The sequence below is a fragment of the Macaca nemestrina genome, chromosome X (genome assembly GCF_043159975.1).
Source record: "Macaca nemestrina isolate mMacNem1 chromosome X, mMacNem.hap1, whole genome shotgun sequence".
Taxonomy (NCBI): domain Eukaryota; kingdom Metazoa; phylum Chordata; class Mammalia; order Primates; family Cercopithecidae; genus Macaca; species Macaca nemestrina.
In genome coordinates, this window is record NC_092145.1 from 158,186,164 (window position 1) to 158,214,113 (window position 27,950).

The 27,950-nt window shown below is 48.9% G+C and overlaps 1 protein-coding gene across 1 annotated transcript in view; it reads right to left on the reverse strand.

Annotated features, from left to right (window-relative positions):
- The window catches only part of LOC139355308 (CD99 antigen-like), a 51,942-nt gene extending 26,614 nt beyond the window's left edge, over positions 1 to 25,328 (reverse strand). The window contains exons 1-3 of the mRNA XM_071088541.1: positions 25,311 to 25,328; positions 20,856 to 21,141; positions 469 to 501 (exon numbers count right to left, since the gene is read on the reverse strand). Coding sequence (XP_070944642.1) covers positions 469 to 501; positions 20,856 to 21,141; positions 25,311 to 25,328 — 337 coding nt within the window. The remainder of the gene's footprint in view (positions 1 to 468; positions 502 to 20,855; positions 21,142 to 25,310) is intronic.
- Positions 25,329 to 27,950: the final 2,622 nt, after the last annotated feature.

The following is a 27,950-nucleotide window of genomic DNA, read 5'->3' on the forward strand; positions in this document are numbered from 1 at the left end:
TAACGAGGGCATCTTGCTTTTCCTTGTCATCTATGAATCTAGTTTTTATAATAAGGCAGGTGGCCACACACAGGCAGACCTCCTTCACTGCACTTTGTCTTAAGGTGCTTTGCAAATACTATGTGTTTTACAAACAGAAGGTCTGCAGCAACTCTGCGCCAAGCCAGACTCTCGGCATCATTTTTTCCAACAGCACATGCCCCACTTCCTGTCTCTGTATCTGCATTGTTTAGCAATAAGTTATTTTCAATTAGAGTAAACTGTTTTTAGAAGTAATGCTATTGCATACTTAACAGACTACAGTCAAGAGTAAATATAACACTTATATGTACTGGGAAGCCAAAAATTGCTATGACTCCCAGTACTGCGGTGTTCTAGAACCGAGCCGGAAATGTCTAGGATATGCCTGTATTTACTATGTTAACATAAAATATTGACAGGATTTTAAAAATTGATGTTGTTACTCACCAGGAAGGGCATCAGATAAATCGAAACCATCATCTAAGAGGGAAAAAAAGAGTCAACTTACAAACAAGAAAAATAAAAATAAATTTGAAAATTATAGAGATAAAAAATGGTAGGTGATTTTGACTTTTGTGACATTTAAAACGGCAACTTAAAAAAATTTACAAGGTGCTGTGATTTCTCTTTTCATTCTAAATATTCACTTTCATTCCTAAAAGTAAGAATATGTTAGCCTAGGTTTTAAAGAAACAATGACCTTCGAGCTTAGTAGAAATTAAAATAGTGGGAAAACGTGATCATTTTGTGTATTATTCTTAAAAGGCAGTTCCTTTGAAACAAAGGAGTAACAATTTTGAATATGTACTGAAAAGAACATGGGGAACAAAATTCTCCATTTTTTATTGGCAACTGTCCTGTAATTACAAACCAAAATATAGCAGAAACATTCAACAACCCAGAAAGACACATGCATTATGCATTAAAAAAAAAAAAAATCTCATGGAATCTCACAGAATAAGGAAACTGTCACGCTCAATTATTGATAGGCTATCCTGTTTCTACAGTTTTTAATTACAAGAATTTCAATGCTAGTTCAACGTGGCCATCTCTGGCGCACTGAAGAAAAGCCAAATTCAGGAAAATTTGGAAAAGTCGACTTGGACTGTTTGGTTAACTGGAGGAAGAGTTAGGATAATCGTCAACATCCAGCGTCTCCATTCCTCAGCACCAAAGGGGTGCAACACCTCTCAACCGTCAGGAAGCACCTGCAGTGGGTGCTGAGGGGTCCAAGAACAACCCGCGGGAGCCCTGTGAACAACAGAAATGTGTCCAGTTCCACAGCAGGTGCAAGTGACCGGGCCATGCTCCTGTGTGTATAAATGAAGAGTGCATGCATATGTCACAGGGCTGTGTGTGTGCGTGTGCATGTATATTTGGGCATTTGCAGTGCAAATGTATGTATTTGTGGGTTTTGTGTGCATGCATGGGGTGTGTAGGTGGGTTCTCTGCGTGTATATGTGTATGTATGTGTTGTGTGTGCATATATACAAGTGCATGTATGAGTGGGTTTGCATATGTGCATATGTGTGGGCGTGTTTTGTGTAACTGTGGAGGTGCATTTTGTGGGTTTGTGCCTGTGTGTGTGTGTACGCAGTGTGTCAGTGTTTTCTGTGTGCATATGTGTCAGTGCATGTTCGTGTAGGTTTGTGTGTGCATATGCAGGTGTGCGTAGTGTGTAGCTGCTTCTGTGTGCCTATGGATAGTTGCATGTATGTGTGGGTTCTGTGTGCAAATGTGTAGGTGTTATGTATGCATATGTGTAGGTGCATGTATATGTGGGTTTGTGTGTGTATGTGCAGGCAGATGTAGTGTGTATGTTTTTCATGTGCATGTGTGCAGTTGCATGCATGTGTGTGTGCATGTGTCAATGTGTGTATGTGTAGGTGCGCTTGTGTGCGCGTGTGTAGGTGTGTGCATTTGTGGGTTTGTGCGTGCATGTGTAGGTGTGTGCATTTGTGGGTTTGTGCATGCGTGTGTAGGTGTGTGCATTTGTGGGTTTGTGCGTGCGTGTGTAGGTGTGTGCATTTGTGGGTTTGTGTGTGCGTGTGTAGGTGTGTGCATTTGTGGGTTTGTGCGTGCATGTGTAGGTGTGTGCATTTGTGGGTTTGTGTGTGCGTGTGTAGTGTGGTGTGTTTCCATGTGTGCATATGCGTAGGTGCATGTATGCACGTGCTGTGTGCACACATGTAGTTGTGTGCACGTGTGCGTATGGGTAGGTGTGCATAGTGTGAAGGCGTGTATTGAGTATGTACATACAGGTAGGTGTGTCTATGTCTGCTTGTATGTCTGTGTGTGTGTACTCATGGCTGCTGGTGTGTTTCTGTGTGTGTCAACAGTAAGTAGAAAGTAGACTAAATCCTCAGAACAGCTCTGTGGGCCCCATGCCAGCAACCAGAGTGGAGTTGTTTCCACAACCTCAGAGTCCTGAAATGCCTTTTTCTACAACAGGACGTTTGCCAGACATAACAAATGCAATTACAGCTCCTCCTGCAGCATGCGGCAGATCTTTAGACAGTAGCAAGGGAGGATCCTACTGATCTGGAATAAACCATAAGGCATGTACACACACACGCATATATATATGCATTCATGTTCATACGTTTCCATAGAAATCTATAACTGTATTTTTTGAAGTTGTATTACTTTTTCTTTATTTACATCTTACCTCACGTATTTATTTGTGGTGCACACAGTTCAAAGCTACTGTCTTAGGCATTTTCAAGCGTGCAATGCATTCTTGCTAACCACAGTCACCCTGAGTACAGAAGACCCCTGAACTTATCCCTTCCTATCTGACGGAAATGTTGTACCCTTTACCCATCATTTCCCTGCTTCCCTCACCCCTCACTCCCAAGCCCTTGGTCACGCCATTCCACTCTGCTTCTGTGAGTTCAATGTTTTTAGATTCCACGTAAGTGTGTTTGGGTCAGACGGTATTTGTCTTTCTGTGCCCAGCTTACTGCACTTAACATCATGTCCTCCAGTTCCATCCATGTTGGTGCAAATGTCAGGACTTCCTTTTTTTTTTTTTTTTTTTTTTTGAGACAGAGTCTCACTCTGTTGCCCAAGCTGGAGTGCAATGGTGCAATCTTGGCTCACTGCAACCTCTGCCTCCCGGGTTCAAGCAATTCTCCTGCCTCAGCCTCCTGAGTAGCTGGGATTACAGGTACCCGCCACCACACCCAGCTAATTTTTTGTATTTTTTGTAGAGACAGGGTTTCACCATGTTGGCCAGGCTTTGTGTGTGCGCATGTGTAGGTGTGTGCATTTGTGGGTTTGTGTGTGCATGTGTAGGTGTGGGACACAGAGTCCCACCCTCACCATTTTCTCCTCGGGTGACTAACACTTAAGACAGCTTCCCAAACACCACCCCACAGAGAGTAGGGAGGAAAGGGGGGTGACCAGCTCTTGATTTCATACAAAGGTGGGCCCTCTGAATCACCCATGATCAAGTGTTCACTCCCTGGTAAAATCTGGTACTGCAGACACCTCTGAGGCTAATTTTCCAGGTGTGTGAGGGACGCAGTCTCCCAGGTGTGTGAGGGACGCAGTCCCCCAGGTGTGTGAGGGATGCAGTCCCCCAGGTGTGTGAGGGACGCAGTCTCCCAGGTGTGTGAGGGAGGCAGTCCCCCAGGTGTGTGAGGGACGCAGTCTCCCAGGTGTGTGAGGGATGCAGTCCCCCAGGTGTATACAAATGCACATGCTACTGGCTTGAAGTCTCATGGGGAAGCAAACCCAATCAATGATCATGAGGCAGTAAAGGAACCTCTGTAAATGAAGCTGTCGTCTCCTAACTCAGTCCACTGGTCTCTTTATTTCCTAGGACTCATCTCCCAATTCATCACATTCCCTGAGCTTTCAGGTGGTAGGCAGGAAATTGTGGGCTCACAGCAGACACCCCCACTTTCTTTTTTGCTCCCGAAAACGACCTCCGGGGCTGCAAATGTGAAGAAAACACCATCAAAACCCACCCAGCAGGAGCTGCAACCATGCCCTTAGAGAAGGAGCCTGGTGGAGAACTCAGGTGCCCATGTTGAATGTTCACGGTGTTCAGCTTCTCTGCAAAATTGCAAAGAGACCACACCCTCGGCAGAACCCCCTACTGCCACTGCGGTTTCCACCCGGCCCTCTCAAAGCTCCAGATGTTTTGGGGACAGGGCAATGACTCATCAGGACAAGGCAGAACGGACCACAGATGGCATGAGTCAGTCTGACAAGACACTTTCTACTGATTCAAACCGTGTTTTCTTTTTCACATCAGCCAGGCAACTCGAAAAACAGGATGAACCTAGAGTGAAGTCCCTGAGGCCACATGGGGTGTGTGTTCCTCTGAAATGTGACCAGGGCTTGCACTATGTAGGCATGCGCTCAACCGTGGCAAACTCGGGAGGAGAGCCGGTACCTGGGTTCTCTTTTTTCTTTTTCTTTCTTTTTTTTTTTTTTTTGAGGCAGAATCTTGCTCTGTTGCCCAGGCTGGAGTGCAGTGGCACGATCTCAACTCACTGCAACTTCCACCTCCTGGGTTCAAGTGATTCTCCTTCCTCAGCCTCCCAAGTAGCTGGGATTACGGGCATGTGCCACCACTTCCAGCTAATTCTTCTGTTTTTAATAGAGATGGGGTTTCACCATGTAGGCCAGGCTGGTCTCAAACTCCTGGCCTCAAGTGATCTGCTTGCCTTGGCCTCCCAAAGTGCAGGGATTACAGGTGTGAGCCACTGCGCCCGGACACTTGGGATAAATCCCATCATCACACCATTCAGGTGTTTCACATAAAATTAAAAGTTATCTGGGCGTGGTGGCACACGCCCGTAGTCCCAGTTACTTGGGAGGCTGAGGGAGGAGAAATGCTTGAACCCGGGAGGTGGAGGGTGCAGTGAACCGAGATCACACCACTGCACTCCAGCCTGAGTGACAGAGTGAGACTCCATCTCAAAATAAATAAATTAATTAGTTAAAAATAAAAGTTAGGCAGTTCCAAGATTCTTATAACTTTCAGATTTTCATAAGAATAACACAATCACTACATAGTAACAGCAGCAGCCAGGGATGTCATTTATGCAGTGCTGTGTGTGTGCCTGCAGCGTTCTCAATAATACTGTTAATCTTCATTAAGGGTGGGAGGATGAAGATCCCGCCACTGGCCTGGGTGTGCCTGCTGGAAAACGTCTGATTCACTCAGCCCCACCATCACCCCGGGGTGCTCACACCTGCTGATGGCCACTCCAGTACTCATCTGCTCCTGCTGCTTTTCCACGCCCTTTTCCAAAGCCCTCTAAACACAAACTTTCAGGACATTGTAGAAAAGGAGGGGGAGGAGGTGCAGAGGGCACATATGTGCTCTTTACTCATTGCTGAGTCTTTTTTTTTTTTTTTGAAACGGAGTCTCTCTCTGTCACCCAGGCTGGAGTGCAGTGGTGCGATCTCGACTCACTGCAAGCTCCACCTCCTGGGTTCACGCCATTCTCCTGCCTCAGCCTCCCGAGTAGCTGGGACTACAGGCGCCCGCTACCGCGCCTGGCTAATTTTTTGTATTTTTAGTAGAGACGGGGTTCATCATGTTAGCCAAGGTGGCTCCTGACCTCGTGATCCGCCTGCCTCGGCCTCCCAAAGTGTTGGGATGACAGGCGAAAGCCACTGTGCCCAGCTCTTTTTTTTACTTTTTTGGAGGTCGGTGGAACCAGTCACATGGTCTGCCCCTAAAAACTTTCATTCTAGGTTTGAGGGGCCTCAGGAAGGGTCCCCAACCTAGAGATAACTGCAGTACAAAGAAAGCTCAGAACGGTGCAAGAGAAAATGCCTCCACATTGGAGCGAGTACCGGAAGTCCTCCTGTGTGGGAACAGCAGGAGGCAGCTGATACATTTCATTTTACCGTTTTATTCAGATGGTCCAAACACCCTTATTTTTCTGTTGCTTAAAACCAAATTGCTCTGGAAGTATTGTTCTCTTTTTCAAGATGTATCATTTAACACAGGGGAGATGATTGGTCACAGGATACAAAATCTCCATGAGACAGGAGAAATAACTTGAGGAAAGCTCAGAGACACCATGGCGACTGCAATTAGTAACAATGGCTTGAATATTCGAAAACGACTAAAGGAGCCCATTCTTAAGTGTTCTCACCACACAAAAAAGTGCTGGGAAGTCTGTGAGGTTATGCATATTTAAATCCATTTCACCATGGATACATACATCAAGACACCACGTGCAACCGCATAAATAGATACAATTAAAAGAAATTAACACATCATTTAAAAAAATCTAGCTCCGAGGTCTTACCAAACATATTGTAAAATTACAGAAAAGAGCTTAATAGTGTGATAAATTGCTTCAGGAATACACTGGAGTGTCATAGTCTCAGAAACACTCCAGTGCTGGGTCCAGGATGTGTGCCAGCGACTGAATATCTGAGTACAGAAAACACAAGTGCAAGGAATTATGGACAAGTGCAAGGAACTCCAAGTTCACCGAACACCCTACACTTTCGACTGAACCGCTGAGTCCAGCACAATCTGTTCCCCTCATGGAAAGCTATGAACGCAGTGGGTGACAGTGGCCACTGTGCCTGGAAACATTCTCTGCTGGTGAACTATGGAAAGGAAAGGGATTTGTGTTTCTAGCAATAAACTCGTCTGTCTTCTTAGCTTGAAAATTATATATAGGTGGCCGGGTGCAGTGGCTCACACCTATAATCCCAACACTTTGGGAGGCCAAGGTGGGAGGATCGCTTGAGCCCAGGAGTTCAATAGCAGCCTGGGCAACATGATGAAACTCCGTCTCTACAAAAAATGCAAAAATTAGACAGGTGAAGTGGTACACACCCGTGGTCCCAGCTACTTGGGAGGCTGAGGTGGGAGGATGGCCTGTGCCTGGGGGGGAGGTTGAGATTGCAGGGAGCTGAGACTGCACCATGGCACTGCAGCCTGGGCAACAGAGACACACCCTGCCTCAAAAAAATAGGCAGGGCGTGGTGGCTCACTCCCATAATCCCAACACTTTGGGAGGTCGAGGCAGGCAGATCATTGGGGTCAGGGGTTCGAGACCAGCCTGGCCAACATGGCAAAACCCATGTCTACTAAATTAGCTGGGCGTGGTAGCATGCACCTGTAGTCCCAGCTACTTGGGAGGCTGAGGCACAAGAGAATCTCTTGAACTCGGCAGGTGGGGGTTGCGGTGAGCCGAGATTGCACCACTGTGCTCTAGCCTGGGTGACAGAATGAGACTGTGTCTCAAAAAAAAAAAAGAAAGAAAGAAAGAAAGAAAAAAGAAAAAAAAATGATATGCAGGTGGTTAAAATGCATTATATGCAGGTGGTTAAGCTGCACACGCTTCCTTGTCTGGGGTGGCCTAACGTACAAGGTATCATCTCGGCTTCATCCTAACTGGGACAACAGCACGAGGGTGTAGACGTGATGGAACAAGCTCTTTTCTGTAATTTTACAATATGTCTGGTAAGAAGTGGGAAACTTTCTTTTGTTCTTGTGCCATAATTCTGGGAATGTCCCCTGAGCTATGCCAAGTTTCACAAGAGGCCAAAGAATGGTGTGAATGTTTGGGCTGGGCTGAGCACACCTCACACCGGCAGTTCTCAGAATCACCCTGCCAGGGACCTGGGGAGATGTGGAACCCCAGGTCTCACCCCCAGACATCTTCATTCTGTGGTGTGGGGTGAGGCTCATGAGCCTGCATCTTTAACAAACTCCAGGGTGATGCTGAAGGACCCTGCCTTCAGGAGTTCTGGGGCTCAGAGGACAGCAAGGCAGGGCTGCTCGGGGTTCCCTGCTCTCTGTCCCAGTCACCCCTTCCGCAGGCAGATGCTAGCCCAGATCCCATTCCTACAGGAAACTGAGTCATTACCCCCCAACGCTAACGTGGAAACACCGGAAACTGACTTAGCAGCCTCAGCACTTTTTCCAACTTCATGCCAGTCACTCCCCGACTGCTGGTCTCCTTTCAAAGTGGTCTCTGCCCTGCAGTTCGGGGCTTGCTCGAAATAAACCCTCCACCGGTCCCAACTATTAGCAGTTCACGGAGCCCTGTGTGTCTCTGTAAAATGACGCAAGGCCAACACACACACACACACACACATTTAACAGCTCAGTTTGTTGACTACAGCTTTGTTATTCAAAGTAGTTTACATTTTATAAAGTCTCAGTGAACACTGAATTAGTGAATAGTGAACTATTGCTCCTACGAAAAGACAGGATTGCGTTCCCAGAGGTCATCAACCAATCACTACCTAAGTGCGTTTTATGTGGGTTTCTGTTTAAAGACAACGTAGTGAATAGACATTGTGGAGTCACTCATATTGATCTCGAAGCCAACTTCACTATAACTCGTGCCTAAATGACGCTCATCAAATGTGTATTTTCCCCATGAGACTGTGCCACTTTCCTGTACTTAGGGACGCTAAGTAGCATGTCAGCACTGATTTGGGGATATTTGAAAGTGCAAAATCACTGACAAAAAGCACGAAAACACAAAACACAGGACACCGAACAGACCTGAAAAGAACCCTGTTGACAGTATGTGCTGGCCTGAGAAGGCAGTGTCTGGCTTTGCTGAACCTCAACTGAGAACATGAGCTACTGAGAAGCTCAATTCTGGCCGGGCGCGGTGGTTCACGCCTGTAATCCCAGCACTTCAGGAAGCCAAGGTGGGTGGGTCACTTGAGGCCAGGAGTTCAAGACCACCCTGGACAACACGGTGAAACCCCGTCTCTACTAGAAACACAAAAATTAGCCAGGCATTGTAGTGCATGCCTGTAATCCCAGCTACTTGGGAGGCTGAGGCAGGAAAATCACTTGAACACAGGAGGCAGAGGTTGCAGTGAACCAAGATCATGCCACTGCACTCCAGCCTTGGTTACAGAGGGAGACTCCATCTCAAAAAAAATAAGAAAGAAAAAAGAAGTTCAATTTTTTTGCTGTTCTGTGCATGAACAAAATCGCCAAGGATAAGGAGAGGAATATAAAAGGTAACTATTGGGTCCTGGGCTAAATACCACAGTGATGAAATAATCTGTACAACAAACCCTCATGACATGTGTTTACCTAAGTTACAAACTTTCACATGTATCCCCGAACCTAAAATGAAAGTTAAAAAATAAATAAATAAAAATTTAGAAAAGGCCGGGTGCAGTGGCTCAGGCCTGTAATCCCAGCACTTTGGGAGGCTGGGGCGGGTGGATGACAAGGTCAGGAGATAAAGCCCATCTTGGCCAACATGGTAAAACCCCGTCTCTACTATAATACAAAAAATTAGCCGGGCATGATGGCGCGTGCCTGTAATCCCAGCTACTTGCGAGGCTGAGGCAGGGGAATCACTTGAACCCGGGAGGCGGAGGTTGCAGTGAGCCGAGATCACGCCACTGCACTCCAGCCTGGCAAGAGAGTGAGACTCTGTCTCAAAAAAATAAATAAATAAAAATAAAAATTTAAATGCCGGGAATGTTGATGTGGGGATGACAAATACATTTTAGCAAGTAGGCAAGTTCACAAATACAGAATCCTTGAATGATGAAGATTGCATGTACATAGGTTAAAACAAGTTAGTAACAGTACTTCTCATGGAGTCCAAAATATATCATTGTCTTTCTCGGAAAATTTAAAATCCCTTCCCCTCTGCAGCATCTTGTGAATTAGGCTGTTACACCATGGGACTGATACAGGGGTATCCTGGGGGTGCGGTGGGGGGAGGGGGTCACAGAATTTGGGCCCCTCATCTGCCTCACTGGATCCTCTACCTGGCCATGAAAGCCTATTCCTTCTTTCCGAACCCGGAAAACTTCTATTCACCCCTCAAGGCCCTAGGAGAATGTCACCTTCTCCAGGAAGCCCTCCGTGATCCTCTCCCTGGCCAACCTGAAGCACTTTCTCACAAGCATTACCAGAGGCGATTTGTAAGCATATTACAGTTTAAGGAGCACAGCTCCAGACCCCAGTTCTTAACTCCAGTAGCAAATTACACATATCTGTGGGGTTTTCCTAAGTCCTCATGCCCAGGCTAATTAAATCAGAAACTTTCCAAGGTGAGATGCAGGTGTCTATAAGCCTACCCACGTGATGCAAACATGTGGTCAACTCTGCAGGCAGGGACCTGTTACAGATCTTAACTTCCTTAATATCTCTTAAAATAGCTTGTCTCTTTTCTTCTATCTCCGCTGACTTATCCAGGCTCTGCCAAAAATAGCCCCAGCCCCTCCCACCTGTTCTCCATGCTGTTATCCAAAGAGGGGCCTTCAGCAAGTTAAGTGTCCCTGCACAGTTTTCTGCGTCAAACCCTTCAGGGGAGCCTAAATCTGCACCCCTCAGCAATGGCAACAGAGGCTGCCCACCATCTGGCCCCTGCAGCTCCTCTAGCCTGAGATGAACTGCAGCTGCCCCATCATCACTCTTACTGCTTCGCTACCAGGCTGAGACACCCTTCCTCTTCCTTACATCTGGCTTGCTCTGCTCACTCTTGGAAGCTCAGTGTCCAGGGAGGGCCCCTCATGGGAGAACTCTCTCTGACCCCCTGAGCAAGTATGGTCCCTGCTCTGTGCCTCCACACATCCAGGCCTTCCATCCACAATGGCGCTTTTATGCCCAAATTGATGCTCTGGTTGTTACCTCCCAGGCAGAGAACAAAAAACAGGGACCAGGTATGTCTTCTCTGGGCCCACAGCAAATAGCACCAAGAGCACATTTAACTTCAACCTATGTTGGCTGAAGGAATGCATGAGAAAGCCATGGACTGGGAGGGTGGATGGACGGGCAGGTAAGTGGATGGATGGGTGGGTGGGTGGATGAACGGATGGATGGATGGATGGATGGATGGATGGATGGATGGATGGATGGGATGGATGGATGGGATGGATGGATGGATGGATGGATGGATGGATGGATGGATGGACGGATAGTTGGATGCATGGCTGGGTGAGTGGATAAATTAATGAGTGGGTGGATGGTTGGGTGGATAGCTGGGCAGATGGATGGGTAATTGGGTAGACGAGTGGAAGGATGGGCAGTAAGGGGATGGATGGAGGTACGGGTGGATAGGCAGATGGATGGTTGAGTGGATGGACGAGTTTAGGTGGGTGACTAGGTAGGTGGATGGGTGGACGGATGGATGAATGATGGATAAGTGGATGGATGGCTAGTTAAGTGGATGAGTGGGTGGGTGGATGGATGGAGGTATGGGTGGACAGGTAGATGGATGGTTGGGTGGGTGGGTGGGTAGGTGGATAGATGGATAGATGAATGGATGGACGGGTTAATAGATAGGTGGATGGATGGATGGATGGATGGATGGATGGATGGATGGATGGGTGAATGGGTGAATGGATAAATGGATGGATGGTGGATGGGTAAATTGATGAAAGGATGGGTGAATGGATGGACAGATGAGTGGATGGTAGATAGGTGGATGTATCAATTGATGAGTGGCTGGATGAACTAAAAGGATGGATGAATGGATGTATGCATGGATGGAAAGATGAATGGAGAATGGATGGATGGATGGACAGGTGCATGAATGGATGGGTAAAGGAATGAGACGATGGATGGATGGATGGATGGATGGATGGATGGATGGATGGATGGATGGATAAATGAATGGGAGGATGGGTGGATGGATGGATGGGTAAATGAATGGGAGGATGGGTTGATGGATGGATGGGTTGATGGATGGATGGGTGGGTGGGTGGATGGATGGGTGGGTGGGTGGGTGGGTGGGTGGGTGGATGGATGGATGGATGGATGGATAAATGAATGGGAGGATGGATGGATGGGTGGGTGGATGGATGGATGGATGGATAAATGACTGGGAGGATGGATGGATGGATGGATGCATGCATGCATGGATGAATGGATGAATGGGTAAATGAATGGGAGGATGGGTTGATGGATGGATGGATAAATGGAGGATGCATGGATGGATGGATGCATAGATACATAAATGGATGGGTAAATGGATGAAAGGACACATGAATACCTAGAACACGGAGACCCCGAGGAGCTGGAGAGGCCTCAGTGACTGGTCTGAGACAAGTTCACCATCAGGATTCATGGGAGTTCTCTTCCATATCAAAATGCCCATCACTGGACATTCTCCTCCCCTTCAAGTCACACTAGCGGTGAAGGCAGGCATCCCTCAAGGTCCACAAGGCCATGCCTGGGGAGCTCTGTTCAGCCCACACACGCAGCCACCAAGTCCCAGGCCCAGCAGCCCCTGTGCCCAGATCTCGCCACCGACAGAGCTCATGTCCACATGCATTTTTCCCCATGCTGACCACGTGGTCAGCAGCAAGCTCCTGAACTCTCTGACCCCAGTGTCTTTATCTACCAAAGACCCATGAGAAATATCTTCAGGGCTCACTGAAGATGAAATAACAAACTGAATGCTCTTTGAAAAATGTAATCCATGGCACAGACGTTCACATCCGAGAAGCAGTCGTGGGAAATCTCGTGTAGGAGGGAAGAAACAGAATATCCAGCAAAATAACAATGATTCTTGACAACTCAGTCACACATGAAGACCCTCCGAGGGGCTTTTAAAAAATTCCTAATAGCGGGATGCAGTGGCTCCTGCCTGTAAACCCAAGACTTTGCCAGGCCAAGGCAGGTGGATGGCTTGAACCCAGGAGTTCAGGACTAGCAACATAGGGAGACCCTGTCTCTACAAAAAATGAAAAATTTGGCTGGGCATGCCGGCTCACGCCTGAGGGAGGCTGAGGCAGGAGAGTCACTTGAACCCGGGAAGCAAAGGTTGCAGTGAGCCAAAATTGCGCCACTGCACTCCAGCCTGATGACAAAGCAAGACTCTGTCTCAAAAATAAAAAATAAAAAAAAAAATAGGCTGGGCAGGGTGGCTCACGCCTGTGATCCCAGCACTTTGGGAAGCCGAGGCGGGCAGACTATGAGGTCAGGAGTTCGAGACCATCCTGGCCAACATGGTGAAACCCCGTCTCTACTAAAAATACAAAAATTAGCCGGGCGTGGTGGTGCGTGCCTGTAGTCCCAGCTACTCAGGAGGCTAAGGCAAGAGAATCGCTTGAACCAGGGAGGCGGAGGTTGCAGTGAGCCATGATTGCACCAGTGTACTCCAGCCTGGGCAACAGAGCAAGACTCTGTCAAGACTCTGTCAAGATGAGGAGGACGAGGAGGAGGAGGAGGAGGAGAGAAGAGGAGGGGAGGGGAAGGGAGGGGAGGGGAAGGAAAAGGAAGGGATAAGGAAGGGAAAAGGAAGGAACAGGACAGGAAAAGAAAAGAGAAAGGAAAAGAAAAGATTAGCCAGGTATGGTGAGGCGTGCCTGTGGTCCCAGCTACTTTCGAGGCTGAGGTGGGAGGACTACTTGAACCTAGGAAGTTGAGGCTGCAGTGAGCTATGATTGTACCACTGTACTCCAGCCTGGGTGACAGAGCAAAATCTTTTCTCAAAAATATTTTTAAAAAAATTAAAACGCCTAACATGTCTATAAACCAGACTACCCAGGTAACCCTGGGCAAGAGTGACGTTTCCAAGCTTCCTGCAATGGAGTCAAAGCTGAGAACCTCGGGTCTAGATCAGCAAGAGCCACTGGAGGGTGGTCAAGCAGGTCTGTGTCTCAAACCGTCACTCAGAAATCAGGAATGCAGGAGGGATGGGCATCACAGTTACTGGTGTGTTTTTAGCCTGGACTCTGTAGGATTAAAATATGTCCACCAGCCTGGACAACAGAACGAAACTCTGTATCTACAAAAAAGATAAAAATTAATTGAGTGTGGTGGCACGTGCCTGTAGTCCCAACTACACAGAAGGCTAAGGTGGGCAAATCACCTGAGCCTGGGGGTTCGAGGCTGCAGTGAGCTGAGATCACACCACTTCAGCCTGGGCGACAGGGTGAGAGCCTGCCTCAAAAAAAAAAAAAAAAAAAAAAGATTGCAGGCTGAGCATGGTGGCTCACACCTGTAACCCCAGCACTTTGGGAAGCTGAGGCAGGAGGTTTGCTTGAGCCCAGGAGTTCAAGACCAGCCTGGGCAACATAGTGAGACCCCGATTCTACAAAAAGATTTTTAAAATGAGCTGAGGGTGGCACATGCCTGTGGTCCAGCTCCTCGGAAGGCTGAGGTGAGAGATGCACCTGCACCCAGGAGGTCAAGGCTACAGTGAGCTACAATCGTGCCACTGCACTCCGGCCTGGGCAAGTCTAAAAAATAAAGAAAAGAAAAAAGATTGCAAGCCACTGCCCAGTGATATGTTTATGATATGATGAGTGTCTAGGGGCTTGTAGTTTAAGAGTAGAAACCGCTTCCCATAGGTGGCTATAGCTGTCCATCTTGTCTGTCTATTGGATGCTATGTTAGCACCAAAGGACCACAGCCTCTTGAGTAAAGATATCAACATAGAGGGCCTCTACCTTCAAGGTCACCTCGGCAGGGTCTCGAAAGTCAGGTGTTCACACCCATCTCCTGCTTGCCCAGATCCAAACCCTTCCCTGTCCTGCTATTCTATTAAATGCCTAACACTTCTCTCTGAGTGTGTCCCTTCAATTGCTGAGACTATTTTGTGCTGAATTCATCGAAGACAGCCCTATGTGAATTCATATTTAGAACCCAACCCATTTCCCCCAGAAGAAGATAGCTAGCAACAGCAGCGGAAGACGCCGACTGGCAATATTTGGCTTCTGGCGGTAGTTATAACATCTGTACGCCTAATTGTAAGTCCATTGGCCCTAAAAGACAATGCAGTGTGTTTATTCTTGTCATCATTCCAGTCCATCGTGTTCCTGCAGAAACGAAAGCTCCTTCTGCTCAGCATGCCCTCGTGGATCAATGCTTGCCAGGGTGCATTGGGACAATAATTTTGCAGGGTCAGGCAAAGCAGAAACAAACAAGAGTCAGGCTCTCCAGGCTCAGGTGCCTCTGATGAGTAATGCCTGCAGAACCCCTGGAATGTAACAGCTCTGGCCAGTCTGCTGCCTCCTCAAGAAGGGCTGTTAGTTCAACCAAATACATTATTGTCAGCTTTTAAAGAGCGCTCTTGGAGCAACAGCTTTGCTCCCCGAAAAGCTGCAGAAAATCAGAGTCCTTCGAGTGCTTCTCAAAAACAGGGGACCCACCCCAGCCCATGACACCACTCAGCTGAGAAATCAAAGCGAATTAAAGGGGTTTGCAATCGCTTTCAGACCCATCCAACTGCCGTCCACAATGACGAACATGTATTATATCTCAGCCCAGCCCAGTCCACCAGGGCAGAGGGAGCAGAACAAAAGCTTTGCCCATGTGGCTTCTTTAGCAAGGCTTTCCATGCACCCTGTGGGCGTTTTATCCTCTCCTCTGTTGAATTTTCTTCTCTGTCAGGCGGGTGGCTGCATGCTACTTTCATAGCCCACTTGAGAAACACTGGTTTGAATCTGACTCTGGGGGAGAAGAAAGGAAGTTTCTGGTTTCCTGCTCAGGGGAAATTTTAATACTATGACTAGGAGACCGTACAAGGCGTGGTGGCAACCCTGAGTCATACTAAAACAAAGCTGAAAAACACACCCATGCACCATCTCCTCAAAACTCACCAAGGAACCAAGCCAAGAAAGAATACTGAACAGGAAATTCAAGAAGAGGAAGTCGTTCTGGTCTCTAGAGATGTGAAAAGATACTATCAGTTGGACAAACGGGAGTAGAAATTTTGGTGAGCTACCATGTTTCAGACAAGAGACTGGGATAAATCAAAAAAGAACACACTCTGGCAGGCCGAGGTGGGTGGATCACCTGAGGTCAGGAGTTCGAGACCAGCCTGGCCAAGATGGTGAAACCCCGTCTCTACTAAAAATACAAAAATTAGCCAGGCATGGTGGTGGGCACCTGTAATCCCAGCTACTCAGGAGGCTGAGGCAGGAGAATTGCTCAAACCCAGGAGGCGAAGGTTGCAGTGAGCCAAGATCGCACCATTGCACTCCAGCCTGGGGGACAAGAGCGAGACTTCATCTCAAAAAAAAAAAAAAAAGAGTATCAGCAAATCCTCAAGCCCTGGACAGCCTGCAGCCTGAAGCTATACCAGCAATGATGAGACCACATTCACAAGCAATCCGAACCCCACCTCCCCAACTGGGAGGACAAAGGTGAACCACAGAAGACAGCGGAAAATCCTCATGGGCCTGGACTCGGAACCACAGGATTCGGAATGAACAAGCTTCACTAACCAGCCTTTCTCTGCTATTTAGTTGCTGCCCCTGAAGACTCAAAGTCTTTTGTCTTTCTCTGCCAGTTCTCTAAAAATGGACTGTTCTTTGTTGAGGATGCTAGAGCAGCTAGAATCCAAGCCACCTCCTTGAAAACTACCCATTTCTAGGTGTATCAATGAAAAATGCATGTTAATAAAGTTTGGTTTGTTCTTCCCGTCTTTGGTTACAGGAGTCCCTTCCAAGTAAGAACGCAGGACAGTTGATTTTTTAAATGATTTTTCAGGTGGCTCACGCCTGTAATCCCAGCACTTTGGGAGGCCAAGGTGGGCAGATCACTTGAGGCCAGGAGTTCGAGGCCAGCCTGGCCAACATGGTGAAACCCTGCCTCTACGAAAAGTACAAAAAATAGCCAGGTATGGTGACATGTGCCTGTACTCCCAGCTATTCAGGTGGTTGACACAGGAGAATTGCCTGAGCACGGGAGGCAGAGGCTGCAGTGAGCCGAGATCCTGCCATTGTACTCCAGCCTGGGTGACAGAGCAAGACTCTGTCTCCAAAAAAATATATATATTTTCTTCAGTCTGGGCAACATAGCAAGACCCTGTCTCTACAAAAAAATTTAAAAGTGGTCAGGCACAGTGGTATGTGCCTGCAGTCCCAGCTACTGCAGAGGCTGAGGTGGAAAGACTGCTTGAGCCCAGGAGGTAGAGGCTGCAGTGAGCCCTGATCGCACCCCCGCACTCCAGTCTGGACAACAGAATGAGACCCCACCTCAAAAAAATACTTTTCAGCCTGGTCAACATAGCAAAACCCCATCTCTACTAAATATACAAAAATTAGCCAGACATGGTGGCGCATACCTGTAGTCCCAGCTAACTGGGAGGCTGAGACAGGAGAATCACTTGAACCTGAGATGGAGAGGTTGCCATGAGCTGAGATCGTGCCACTGTACTCCAGCCTGGGCAACAGAGGAAAATTCCATCTCAAAAAAAAAAAAAAAAAAAAGACCTTTCCTCCTTCACACCCCTAAAGACACATGGGTCTTATTTCTTACTGTGTCTATAAATCACAAAGGACATGTAATTCTTTTCCCCTAAAGTAACAAGAGTAATTAGAAAATTTTCAGCAGGACTGAAAACCAGCACAAGGCCCATGTGGCTACTGAGACGTCTATCTCTCTGGGGGAAGACATCTAAGTCTGAAAACATTCCAGACAGACAGTATCCATGAAATCCCGCCATGATTCCTAAATGCTGAATTGGGAGAAGTGTTGTATGAGCTGCATTTTTTTCTCAATGACAGCATGTACCCACCACACAACCTTCCGGAAGAAAAGTGATTTCCAGACACACAATCATTTACTTGAACATCTCCACAGTGTAAAGACATGTATTTGTATTTGAACAGTGTCTCATACACAGAAGAAAGGAGAAAGAGCTAAAGCAGGAAGTTTTCTTTGTTTTTTTCTTTAAGACTGAGTCTCTGTCACCGAGGCTGTAGTGCAGCGACAAGATTTCAGCTCACGTCATGGCAACCTCTGCTTCCTGGGCTGAAGTGATTTTCCTGCCTCAGCCTCCTGAGTAGCTGGGATTATAGGAGCTCACCACCACACCCAGGTAATTTTTGTATTTTTAATAGAGTCGGGGTTTTGCCATGTTGGTCAGGCTGGTCTCGAACTCTTAGCTTCATGTGATCCACAGGCCTTGGCCTCCCACAGTGCTGGGATTACAGGCCTGAATCACCATGCCCGGCCTTTAGTAGGGAGTTAAATGCAAAGCAATCAACTTTTATCAGAGCCAAACATGCTGGTGGAAAATCAAGGCAAACTCGCGGGATGATAAAACCCACTTCCTCTGCCCAGAAACATTCTCCTAATAACTTCCCCACACACCCACACGGGCAGGAGACAAGAGCTCTGGAGAGTAAAAAAACGAAGCCCACGCTTGCTCCACTGGGGTGAAGGAATCCTGAAGAGGCCTGGTATTGTTCAAGAGATGGCAGTTCCGTGGGTGTTTGGAGTTTTTCAAACTGCACAGGCCGCTGTGCCTTTGCCGGGGGGTGGAAATCAGCCTTTGCTGGAGAGCACGGATGCATTGGATGTGCGCTGCTCTACTGTCTGGGACGGGGCAGCCCTGAATCAGCGCATACATACAACTCCCAAGCCCGCCTCAAGGTTTTCCACCTTCAACACTATTGGCATTTGGGACTAGATGAATTCTTTGTGCTGGGGGCCGTTCTGGCCCTTGAAAGATTCTGAGCAGCTTCCCTAAGCTGCCCCACCCATTGCAGGATGGTAGGAGGTCCCACCCCAGGGTGGCAACCAAAAATGTCTGCAACCATCACAAAGTGTCTCCTCCGGGCCAGCGTCGCCCTGTGGGGACGTCCTGCTCTCTACAAAGCTGAAGCCTCCTTTTTTCCTCTATACACTTCCATCCACCCCTCGTCACATCCCACCTGTACCCCTGAGAATTTATGAAGACACCAAGGAACACAGGGTCCCCAACCCTCTGAGATCAGGCCAGGGCTATCAGCACCAGTGTGAGAACCTACTCCAGGCTCAACGGGGTTGTGCACCTGATGCATATCGCTCGATAGGAAAGTGTGTTCTGAGCATCATCAACTCAAAAGTCAACTTTCCTAATGAAACAACATGTGTATTAATATTACTGGGACAGGCTGTTTCTGTCTCCATCTCTAGCAGGGTCAGACTGGAAAGGCGAGGTGAGAAGGGTCCCTCAGGGAGATCCATCAGTGCCGACGGCAAGGCCTTCCTCTGCAATTGAAGGACAGATTGGCCCCTGTTATCCCCCTGTCCCACTGCCCTTCCCTACCCACCCACCCCATAGACAGCTACGCTTCCCTTTACTCAAACATCAGCAGCTTGGAGTTCCTAAGCCCAGTATGCCTCCAAAATCAGGAGTTCCAGATGAACACTGCCATGGGTTTAAAAACTGTGCAACGCAGTGAGCCGACATCGCGCCACTGCACTCCAGCCTGGCGACAGAGACTCCGTCTCAAAAAACAAAACAAAAACAAACAAAAAACTGTGCAACGACTTGTTTGGGGCTCAGAGAATATAAGGCTTTCCACCCACTCTCCTCCAATGACCTGGAATGCCAGACCAGCCGGCAAAACTGTCCCCAGGGCTTCAAAACGTAGCCCAGCCCCTCACCAAGACTGACCACTGGGAACCCCGGAGTTATTTTGTGATGGAACTATAATGTTGCCTGTCGCCCTGTCTCCCATCTGCCTGTTCAGATGCCTCTGTTCTCCAGGAAACTGAATTCTTAGGCCACCAGAACTCCCTTGGATATATTTTTCCCTGACCCCAAGCACACAGTAGATGCAAAAAAAGGAAGGAACGCATGAAGGATGAAGAAATGCATTCGCAGAGAGACAAGAAAAAACCCTTTCATCTAAAGGGTGCCTTGGGAATAAATGCAGCTGATAAAACCCTACAGAGCCATCCCGTTCGTGGTGGCAGCTTGCCGCCAAGAAGGAAGGCCATTTAGGAAGAAAAGGGAGAAACAGGAAGCTCTGCTTGGAACCTCCCCTGCAGGCTGGAAAATCCTCCCAGTTTTCCTCTACAGAGCAGGCTTCGTTATCTCTAACCTCTACCGAGTGAAACCACAATTTCTAGGATACCCGGGACCCCTTTAAACAGGGTGTAAACCCATTAGCAACTCCTCCCTAAAAATACAGACCCGGTCTAGTCACCACAGCTCCAGGCTGAGCTAGATCCCCTCAACACAAACCGGGCCGCCTCTGTCCTCCCCAGGGCTGGGCGTTCCCGCCTCTCCTTCCTAAATATGTCCAACCCTGATAAGGCCGGTCCTGAAGTCTACACCACCTGCAAGCCGGTCTACTTAAAAGCAAAAATGCACTGGCCACTGGAAAAAAGAATTGATAACACACCACATCCAGCAGGGTCCCGTTTCCCTTTCAAAGGGAGGGAAACAGAAAAACATGATTAGAGTAACAATTAGAAATAGGCCCGGTTTAGGCCGTGCGTGGGAGGGTGACCGTGGCTCGCTCTTCCCTGGATACTTTTTGTTTCCCGAATTCTCCACCGCTACAGATGGACAATTTGGTAAGCACACGTTTCTTTCGGCGCCCCGTGTTGCCTGGCGCACACGCGCTGAAATGCCCAGAGCCTGCATCCACAGTATTCTGGAACATATTCAGGGCTCAAAGTGTTTTTCTAACTTTTCCTTCCCTTCCCCCCACCACCCGGGTCTCCGGCTCCCAGCGATTCCAAATTTAGGCCCGGGACGCAGGGCGTGGCTCTGACAGGCAACTCCAGGGCGGCTTCCGCGCGCGGCCTAAAGACGCAGGTCCCCAAACCCTGCGGGGAGATAACGGGTGGGGTGAGGGGCTTATCCAAAGGGGCAGAGATCCGTAAGAAAGTCCCCTAGATTGGGAAGAATCGTATGCCACCTCTCCCAAGGCACCCCCAAATTTAAGAGTTTACAACTCCGACAACAAACGCTGACTTTTCTCTGTGAAATGGCTCCAGGAAAAGCGTTGGGGAGAAAGTGGGGGCCTCCTCCGGGCCTGGGCCCCCGCGGGCACAGCACGTCCCGCTAGGCAGGGAGGAGGGTGCGGGTGTCCCCGCAACCCCGCATCCCAAGCGGATCCCCAGGCCCGGTCCGCGCCCTCTGCGTCCCGCCACCCGGATCCCTCCGCTCGCTCACCCGGGGCGGCGACCAGAGCACCCAGCAGGCCGAAGAGCAGCAGCGCCAGCGCAGCCCCGCGGGCCATGGTGCGCCCAGAGCGCGCAGGGATTGTCCCCGAATGCAGCGCGTGGGCGAAGGCGGCGGGACGGATACTCCCCCACGGGCTGGGTGGTGCGAAGCCCGAGGAGTACTCGAAGGGGGCGGGTGAGGGGAGCGGCCCTGCAAGCTCAGCCTCGGCTGCGCCCGCCCCGCCCCGCCCCGCCCTGCCCTCCACGCGCGCACAGAAGGGGCGGGAACGCCGGGCCTGGGGAGGGGACAGAACGGGGAGGCGGGAGGGGATGGCCCCAGGCAGCACCGAGGGGAGCACGGGACACCCCCCTCCCTTTTCGAGAAGCTGCCCACGCCCCCTCACCCACCCACAAGGCCGTAGCCAGGGCGGCGCCGACCCGGAGCAAAGTGGACTACAACATTCTCGGGAAAGTGCGGGTCCCTCCCAGATTACAGCCCCCTGAATGCACGCCCCAGGGCAGCTCTTAACTGTAGTGGCATAAAACTGCCGCCCTTCTTGGAAACACAGAGCTCCCCCTTCCCCGCTCGCCCGTGCAGCCACTTCCCCTTCCCTTTAACAAGGACCCCCTCACCCCCTGGTCTCCAGTGGGAGCAAAATAAACTTTCCCAGCAGCTCCCCTGCTCGGGAAAGTGCGGGTCGCTCCCTGTCTACAGCCTCCTAAATGCACGCCTCTAACTGTAGCGACACGAAACTGCCGCCCTTAGTGGAAATGTGTGGCCCCACTCTCCCTACTCGCCCCTGCGCCCCTTCTCTGCCCCTAACAGGGACCCTCCCCTGCTCTGCAATGGGAGCAAAGGAAACTCTCCCGGCTCCCCTGCTGGGAAAATTATGGGGGCCCCTCCCAGATGCTCACCTCAGGGAGTTCCCCAAGGGGAGCAAAGGGCAATCCCCTCCCTGCTCAGGAAGCGTGGCCCCCGCTCCACGGGCAACCCCCGCCTCATGTCCTTTCTAAAGCGTCCCAGCTGGGGAGCTGGGGGTGCGCAGCCGGGAGGGTGGCGGACGCCCCCTTTGCGCGGGACCAAGGACGACCCTTGGAGGAGCCTCTGCGCTGGGGCAGTTTCTCCCCAGAATCCCCAGGACGAGGCTGGGAGTGGGGACTCCTGGTCATGGGGGTTAGTGGGGAACAATAGGGAACGAGGTCCCTTCTCCTATCTGGGGTGCCTAGGCCCTAGTCCTGGTCACGGGCGACTCGCCTTCCGAAGTGGGCTTCGAGGTTAGAGACCCTCCCGCACCACCGGCCACAGCTGCAGTGCAGTTGTCCCCCTTCCCACACTAACTATATGTTTTTTGTTAACACCCAAGCCTAAAATTGTATCCATTTTCCTGTAGGGTGGTGGAACAACTTTGCAGCCTGACAAATAACCCTGAATATTCTTGCATTCCACGTTTCCAACTGTCCACGAAAAGAGTCAAACTAGGCCCGGCGTAGTGGCTCACGCCTGTAATCCCAGCACTTTGGTAGACCGAGGCAGGCAGATCACCTGAGGTCGAGTTGGAGACCAGCCTGACCAACAAGGTGAAACCCTGTCTTCTACAATACAAAATTAGACGCATGTGGTGGCGGGCACCTGTAGTCCCAGCTACTCAGGAGGCTGAGGCAGGAGAATCGCTTGAACCCGGGAGGTGGAGGTTGTAGTGAGCCAAGATCAGGCCACTGCACTCTGTCACTCCTGCCTGGGTGACAGAGCGAGACTCCGTCTCAAAAAAAAAAAAGAAAAAAGAAAAAAGAAAAAAAGAAAAAAAAGAAAAGAAAAAGGAGTCCAACTCTAAAATGCTTGAAGAGATTAAATCTGAGCCAAATATGAGTGACCATGGCCTGTGACACAGCCCTCAGGAGGTCCTGAGAACGTGTGCCCAACGTGGTCGGGGTGTAGCTTGGTTTTATACGTTTTAGGGAGGCGTGAGGCATCAATGAAATGTAAGACACATTGGTTTTGTCCAGAAAGGCGGGACAACTTAAAGCAGGAGGCTTCCAGCTTACAGGTAGATTTTAGAATTTTCTGATTGGCAATTGCTTGAGTTTCTTTAAAGTCCTGGGATCAATAGAAAAGAATGTCTGGGTTAAGATAAAGAATTGTGAAGAATCAAGTTCTTATTTGAACAGGAGCCTTTGGGTACTAGGGTCAGAGAGAAGAGGTTGTAAAATGTTTCTTCTCAGACTTAAAGCCTGTGTGGATGTTAACCCCGGAGAGGCATTATGAGGCATGTTCGACCCCTGCTTCGCATCACGGCCTGAAACAGTCTCTGAGGTTAAATTTTTAAAAAGCTCTGGCCGAGGAGGAAGTCCATTCAGATGTTTTGAAGGTGGGGAGGTGGGGGGCTTAGGATTTTATTTTATCGTATTAATTTATTGAGTTTTTGAGACGGAGTCTAACTCTGTCGGCCAGGCTAGAGTGCTGTGGCGCCATCTCAACTCACTGCAACCTCCACCTCCCAGGTTCAAGCGATTCTCCTGCCTCAGCCTCCTGAGTAGCTGGGACTACAGGCACCTGCTACCACACCTGGTTAATTTTTGTATTTTTAGTAGAGATGGGGTTTCACCATGTTGGCTAGGCTAGTCTGGAACTCCTGACCTCAAGTGATCCGCCCACCTCAGCCTCCCAAAGAATTTTATTTTTGGTTTACAAAACCCTGCCTCATCTATTGGCCCATTCCTGGGCTGGCAGACTTGCTGCCTGGCCAGCTGAGTCAGGGGCTCTGAGATAACAACTGTCTTTTTATTATTATTATTATTATTATTATTATTATTATACTTTAAGTTCTGGGGCAGGCACATGTGCAGAACGTGCAGGTTTGTTACATAGGTATACACGTGCCATGGTGGTTTGCTGAACCCATCAGCCATCATCTACATTAGGTATTTCTCCTAATGCTGTCCCTCCCCTAGCCCCCCCCCCCACCAACAGGCACCGGTGTGTGATGCTCCCCTCCCTGTGTCCATGTGCTTTCCCACTTCTGAGTGAGAACATGTGGTGTTTGGTTTTCTGTTCTTGTGATAGTTTGCTGAGAAGGATGGTTTCCAGCTTCATCCATGTCCCTGCAAAGGACATTAACTGATCCTTTTTTATGGCTGCGTAGTATTCCATGGTGTCTATGTGCCACATTTTCTTTATCCAGTCTATTATTGATGGACACTTGGGTTGGTTCCAAGTCTTTGCTGCTGTGACTAGTGCTGCAATAAACGTACGTATGCATGTGTCTTTATAGTAGAATGATTTATAATCCTTTGGGTATATACCCAGTAATGGGCTTGCTGGGTCAAATGGTCTTGAGCTGTCCCCTGCCTGTGGCCATACCCACCCCTCCCTAGGTCATCTGCACCCCTAGGTCAGAAACCTGCAAGGCTAGAGGGGCTGGGCCTGTGCCCCAGGTGGTGTGAGTGATGCATATCTTCAGAAGTAACAGGGTGAGCTTGCACACCGGAAGGTTTTTTCTTTTCTTTTTTGTTTTCTTTTCAGCCAGCAAAACCCCAGCAACATAATTGCACTTTAGAGGCATGAGGAAAATGTAATCATTCTTCATGGGAACACCATCTTTAAAGTGTTACCTCTTGGAGTGAATCCCGATGAATTACCCAACCAGAGCTCCTTCCGTGGTATTTTCTCCTGCACCTCTCCCCCGACCTCCCCATGTGGCATTGACTCTACCAATTAGCACTTTCTTTTTCCCTGGCCACAGTCCTGGGCTGGGATCGAGGGAGGGTGTGGACCCTAGGTCAGGGTAAGCAGGAGGACCCTGGGGGCTCCTTTTGAGGAGAAAGGGGATGCTGGAGCTGCCTGGGCATTTTGGCACCCTGAGGCAAGTCCGACTTGGGATGAAGCAGAGATGCAAAGAAAGCAGGGTCTTTCTGCCGTCTCATACTCCAGAGACCCCTCTCCCTGTGAACTTCCTGCTTCACCCCCATTACCTCCAAAAGAAAGGCCCCACCCTGGACAATCTCCAGCCTCTGACATTTGGACGGCACTGCAGTGCAGGTGAAGCTTCCCTCCTCTGACCGTCCATTATGTTCCAGTAGAGTCTAGACTCTGGCTGCCTTTCAGGGAGGGCGCAGGTCACTCTTGCCAGCCATAATAAAGACGCAACATCAGCTTCTGAAGGCCAGGCTTTGAGGCTTTTTCTTTGCGTTCACACAGATAAGCATTTGGAATACTTCTGTTTCTAATTCATTTAGTTAGATGCCTTTTGCCTTTTTTCTTTCTTTTTTTTTTAACGCTACCATTCTTTGGCTCCAAATACGAATTTCCATAATATTCTGCAGACACTCTGGAACTGGCACCAAGAGGCTGTAACCTCCAGAACGAAAATTAAATTAATTGAAAAAGTCTTCTGAATTGTGTCCAGGTGCCATGGGAAGCATCTTTTGAAGGCCACAAGCTAGGCTGAGGAAGGGATGGGGAACTCACCGCTGGGGCAGTCTCCATGTTTCCCATTTATTTCACCAGTGGAACCCCAAGAAATAACGACGTTCTGACCATTTCCAAGGGACCCAAGTGGCCACGCTGCACCTTTCAACCTAACCCTTGGTAGCTCCCGGCCTCCTGCGGAAACCTTCCATGTGTCTTTAATTTTTAAGAATTAGTTCTTCTTCTGTTTATTTATTTATTGAGACCAAGTGTCACTCTGTCGTCCAGGCTGGAGTGCAGTGGTGCGATCTCAGCTCACTGCAACCTCCGCTTCCCAGGTTCAAGCACTCCTTGTGCCTCAGTCTCCTGAGTAGCTGTGGCTACAGGTGCTCATCACCATGCCTGGCTAATTTTTGTATTTTTAGTAGAGATGGGATTTCACCATGTTGGCCAGGCTGGTCTCGAACTCCTGACCTCAAGTGATCCACCAGCCTCGGCCTCCCAAAGTGCTGGTATTACAGGTGTGAGCCACCACCCCCGGCCAAAGATTAGTTCTTCTGACTTTGGACTTTTCATACCCTGCTCTCCAAACCAGTTTTATATGTTTTATACTGCACACACACGTGGGTTATAATTATATTCCATCCTCATGCACACACATGCACGTGCATGCACACACACATGCATGCACGCACACACATACATGCACACACTATTGCAGACTGGCTTTTTCTCCCACTTTCTAGGGGGGATCTGTGGTTTCTTGCCCACGGGGCTTTGTTTACTGGTCTGGGAAATGGGTCTAAATACACAGCTGCAGAATTCAAAGGAGGACTGAGAATCAAACTATGCTGCACAGAACACGGAACTCCATGGAACAGAAAAGAAAGCATCGGGGCAGGGGGTTGTCAGAAGGAACCATTTCCAATGATAAGTGCATCCTTGAAGAAAATATGTCTAGACTGGGCACGGTGGCTCACACCTGTAATCCCAGCACTTCGGGAGGCTGAGGCGGGCGGATCACCTGAGGTCAGAAGTTTGAGACCAGCCTGACCAACATGGAGAAACCCCGTCCCTATTAAAAATACAAAATTAGCCTGGTGTGGTGGTGCACACCTGTAATCTCAGCTACTTGGGAGGTTGAGGCAGGAGAGTCACTTGAACCCAGGAGGTGGAGGTTGCAGTGAGCCAAGATCACGCCACTACATTCCAGCCTGGGTGACAGAAAAAGACTCTGTCTCAAAAAAAAAGGAAAGAAAGAGAACAAGGAAATATGTCAATATGTCTAGACTGGGCACGGTGGTTCACACCTGTAATCACAGCACTTTGGGAAGCTGAGGTGGGTGGATCACCTGAGGTCAGAAGTTCAAGACCAGCCTGGCCAACATGGTGAAACAGCATCTCTACTAAAATTACAGAAAAAATTTACAGGGCGTGGTGGTGAGTGCCTGTAATCTCAGCTACTCTGGAGGCTGAGGCACGAGAATCACTTGAACTTGGGAGGCAGAGGTTGCAGTGAGCCGAGATCGTGCCTCTTCACTCCGACCTGGGTGACAGAGAGAGACTCTGTCTCAAAAGATAAATAAATAAAAGAAAAAGAAAATATGTCTAGAGAGAAATGTTGGCATTCTTTCTGAGTGGCGAGATGCCAGGTGCTGTGCTGGTGGTGATACAGTTTGCCTTGTGTCCCTGCCCAACTCGTCAAACTGAAATCCCCAGTGTTGGAGGTGGGGGCCTGGTGGGAGGTGACTGGATCATGGGGTCAGATCCTTCATGAATGGTTTTGCACCGCCCCCCTCAATTAAACCTCTTTCCTTCATAAATTACCTAGTCTTAGGTAGCTCTTCATAGCGGTGCGAGAATGGGCTCATATAAGCTCCCATTGTTTCTACATTATGGTGAGTTGTAGAATTATTTCATTACACATTACAATATAATAATAATGGAAATAAAGTGCACAATCAATGTCATGTGCTTGAATCATCCTGAAACCATCCCTCCCACCCTTGGTCCCATGGAAAAATTGTCTTGCATGAAACTGGTCCCTGGTACCAAAAAGGTTGGGGACTGCTGCTCTAACCATCAAGGAGGTGGACACAAATCCCCACTTCTTCCAAAGTGTATGACATTAAAAAATTAGGAAAAGAATAATTTCACTATGGAGGAACCTCACAGACATAATTCAGATAGGATGCGTGGGCTAATTGATGGGTGAGTGGATGGATGGATGGATGGATGGATGGATGGATGGATGGATGGATAGGTGGATGGATGGATGGGTAGATGTGTGCATGGATGTGTGGGTGGATGAATTGAGGGTGGGTGGGTGGATGGAGTGGATTGTGGGTGGACGAATGGATGGATGAATGAGTGGATAGATGAAGGGTTGGATGAATGGGGCAGTGGATGTATGTATGTATGGGTGGGTGGGTGGGTGGGTGGATGGATGGATGGATGGATGGATAAATACATGGGTGGGTGGGTGCATGGATGGACAGACGGATGAATAGATGGATAGGTGGCTGGATATTCTTATCTCCCTGTTCTCTCAAATTGTGACCAACAGATGTTCTCCTGATGTCTAGATTATCTTTTTTTTTTTTTTTTTTTTTTTTTTTTTTTTTTTTTGAGACAGAGTCTCACTCTGTCACCCAGGCTGGAAAGAAGTGGCGCGATCTCGGTTCACTGCAAGCTCTGTCT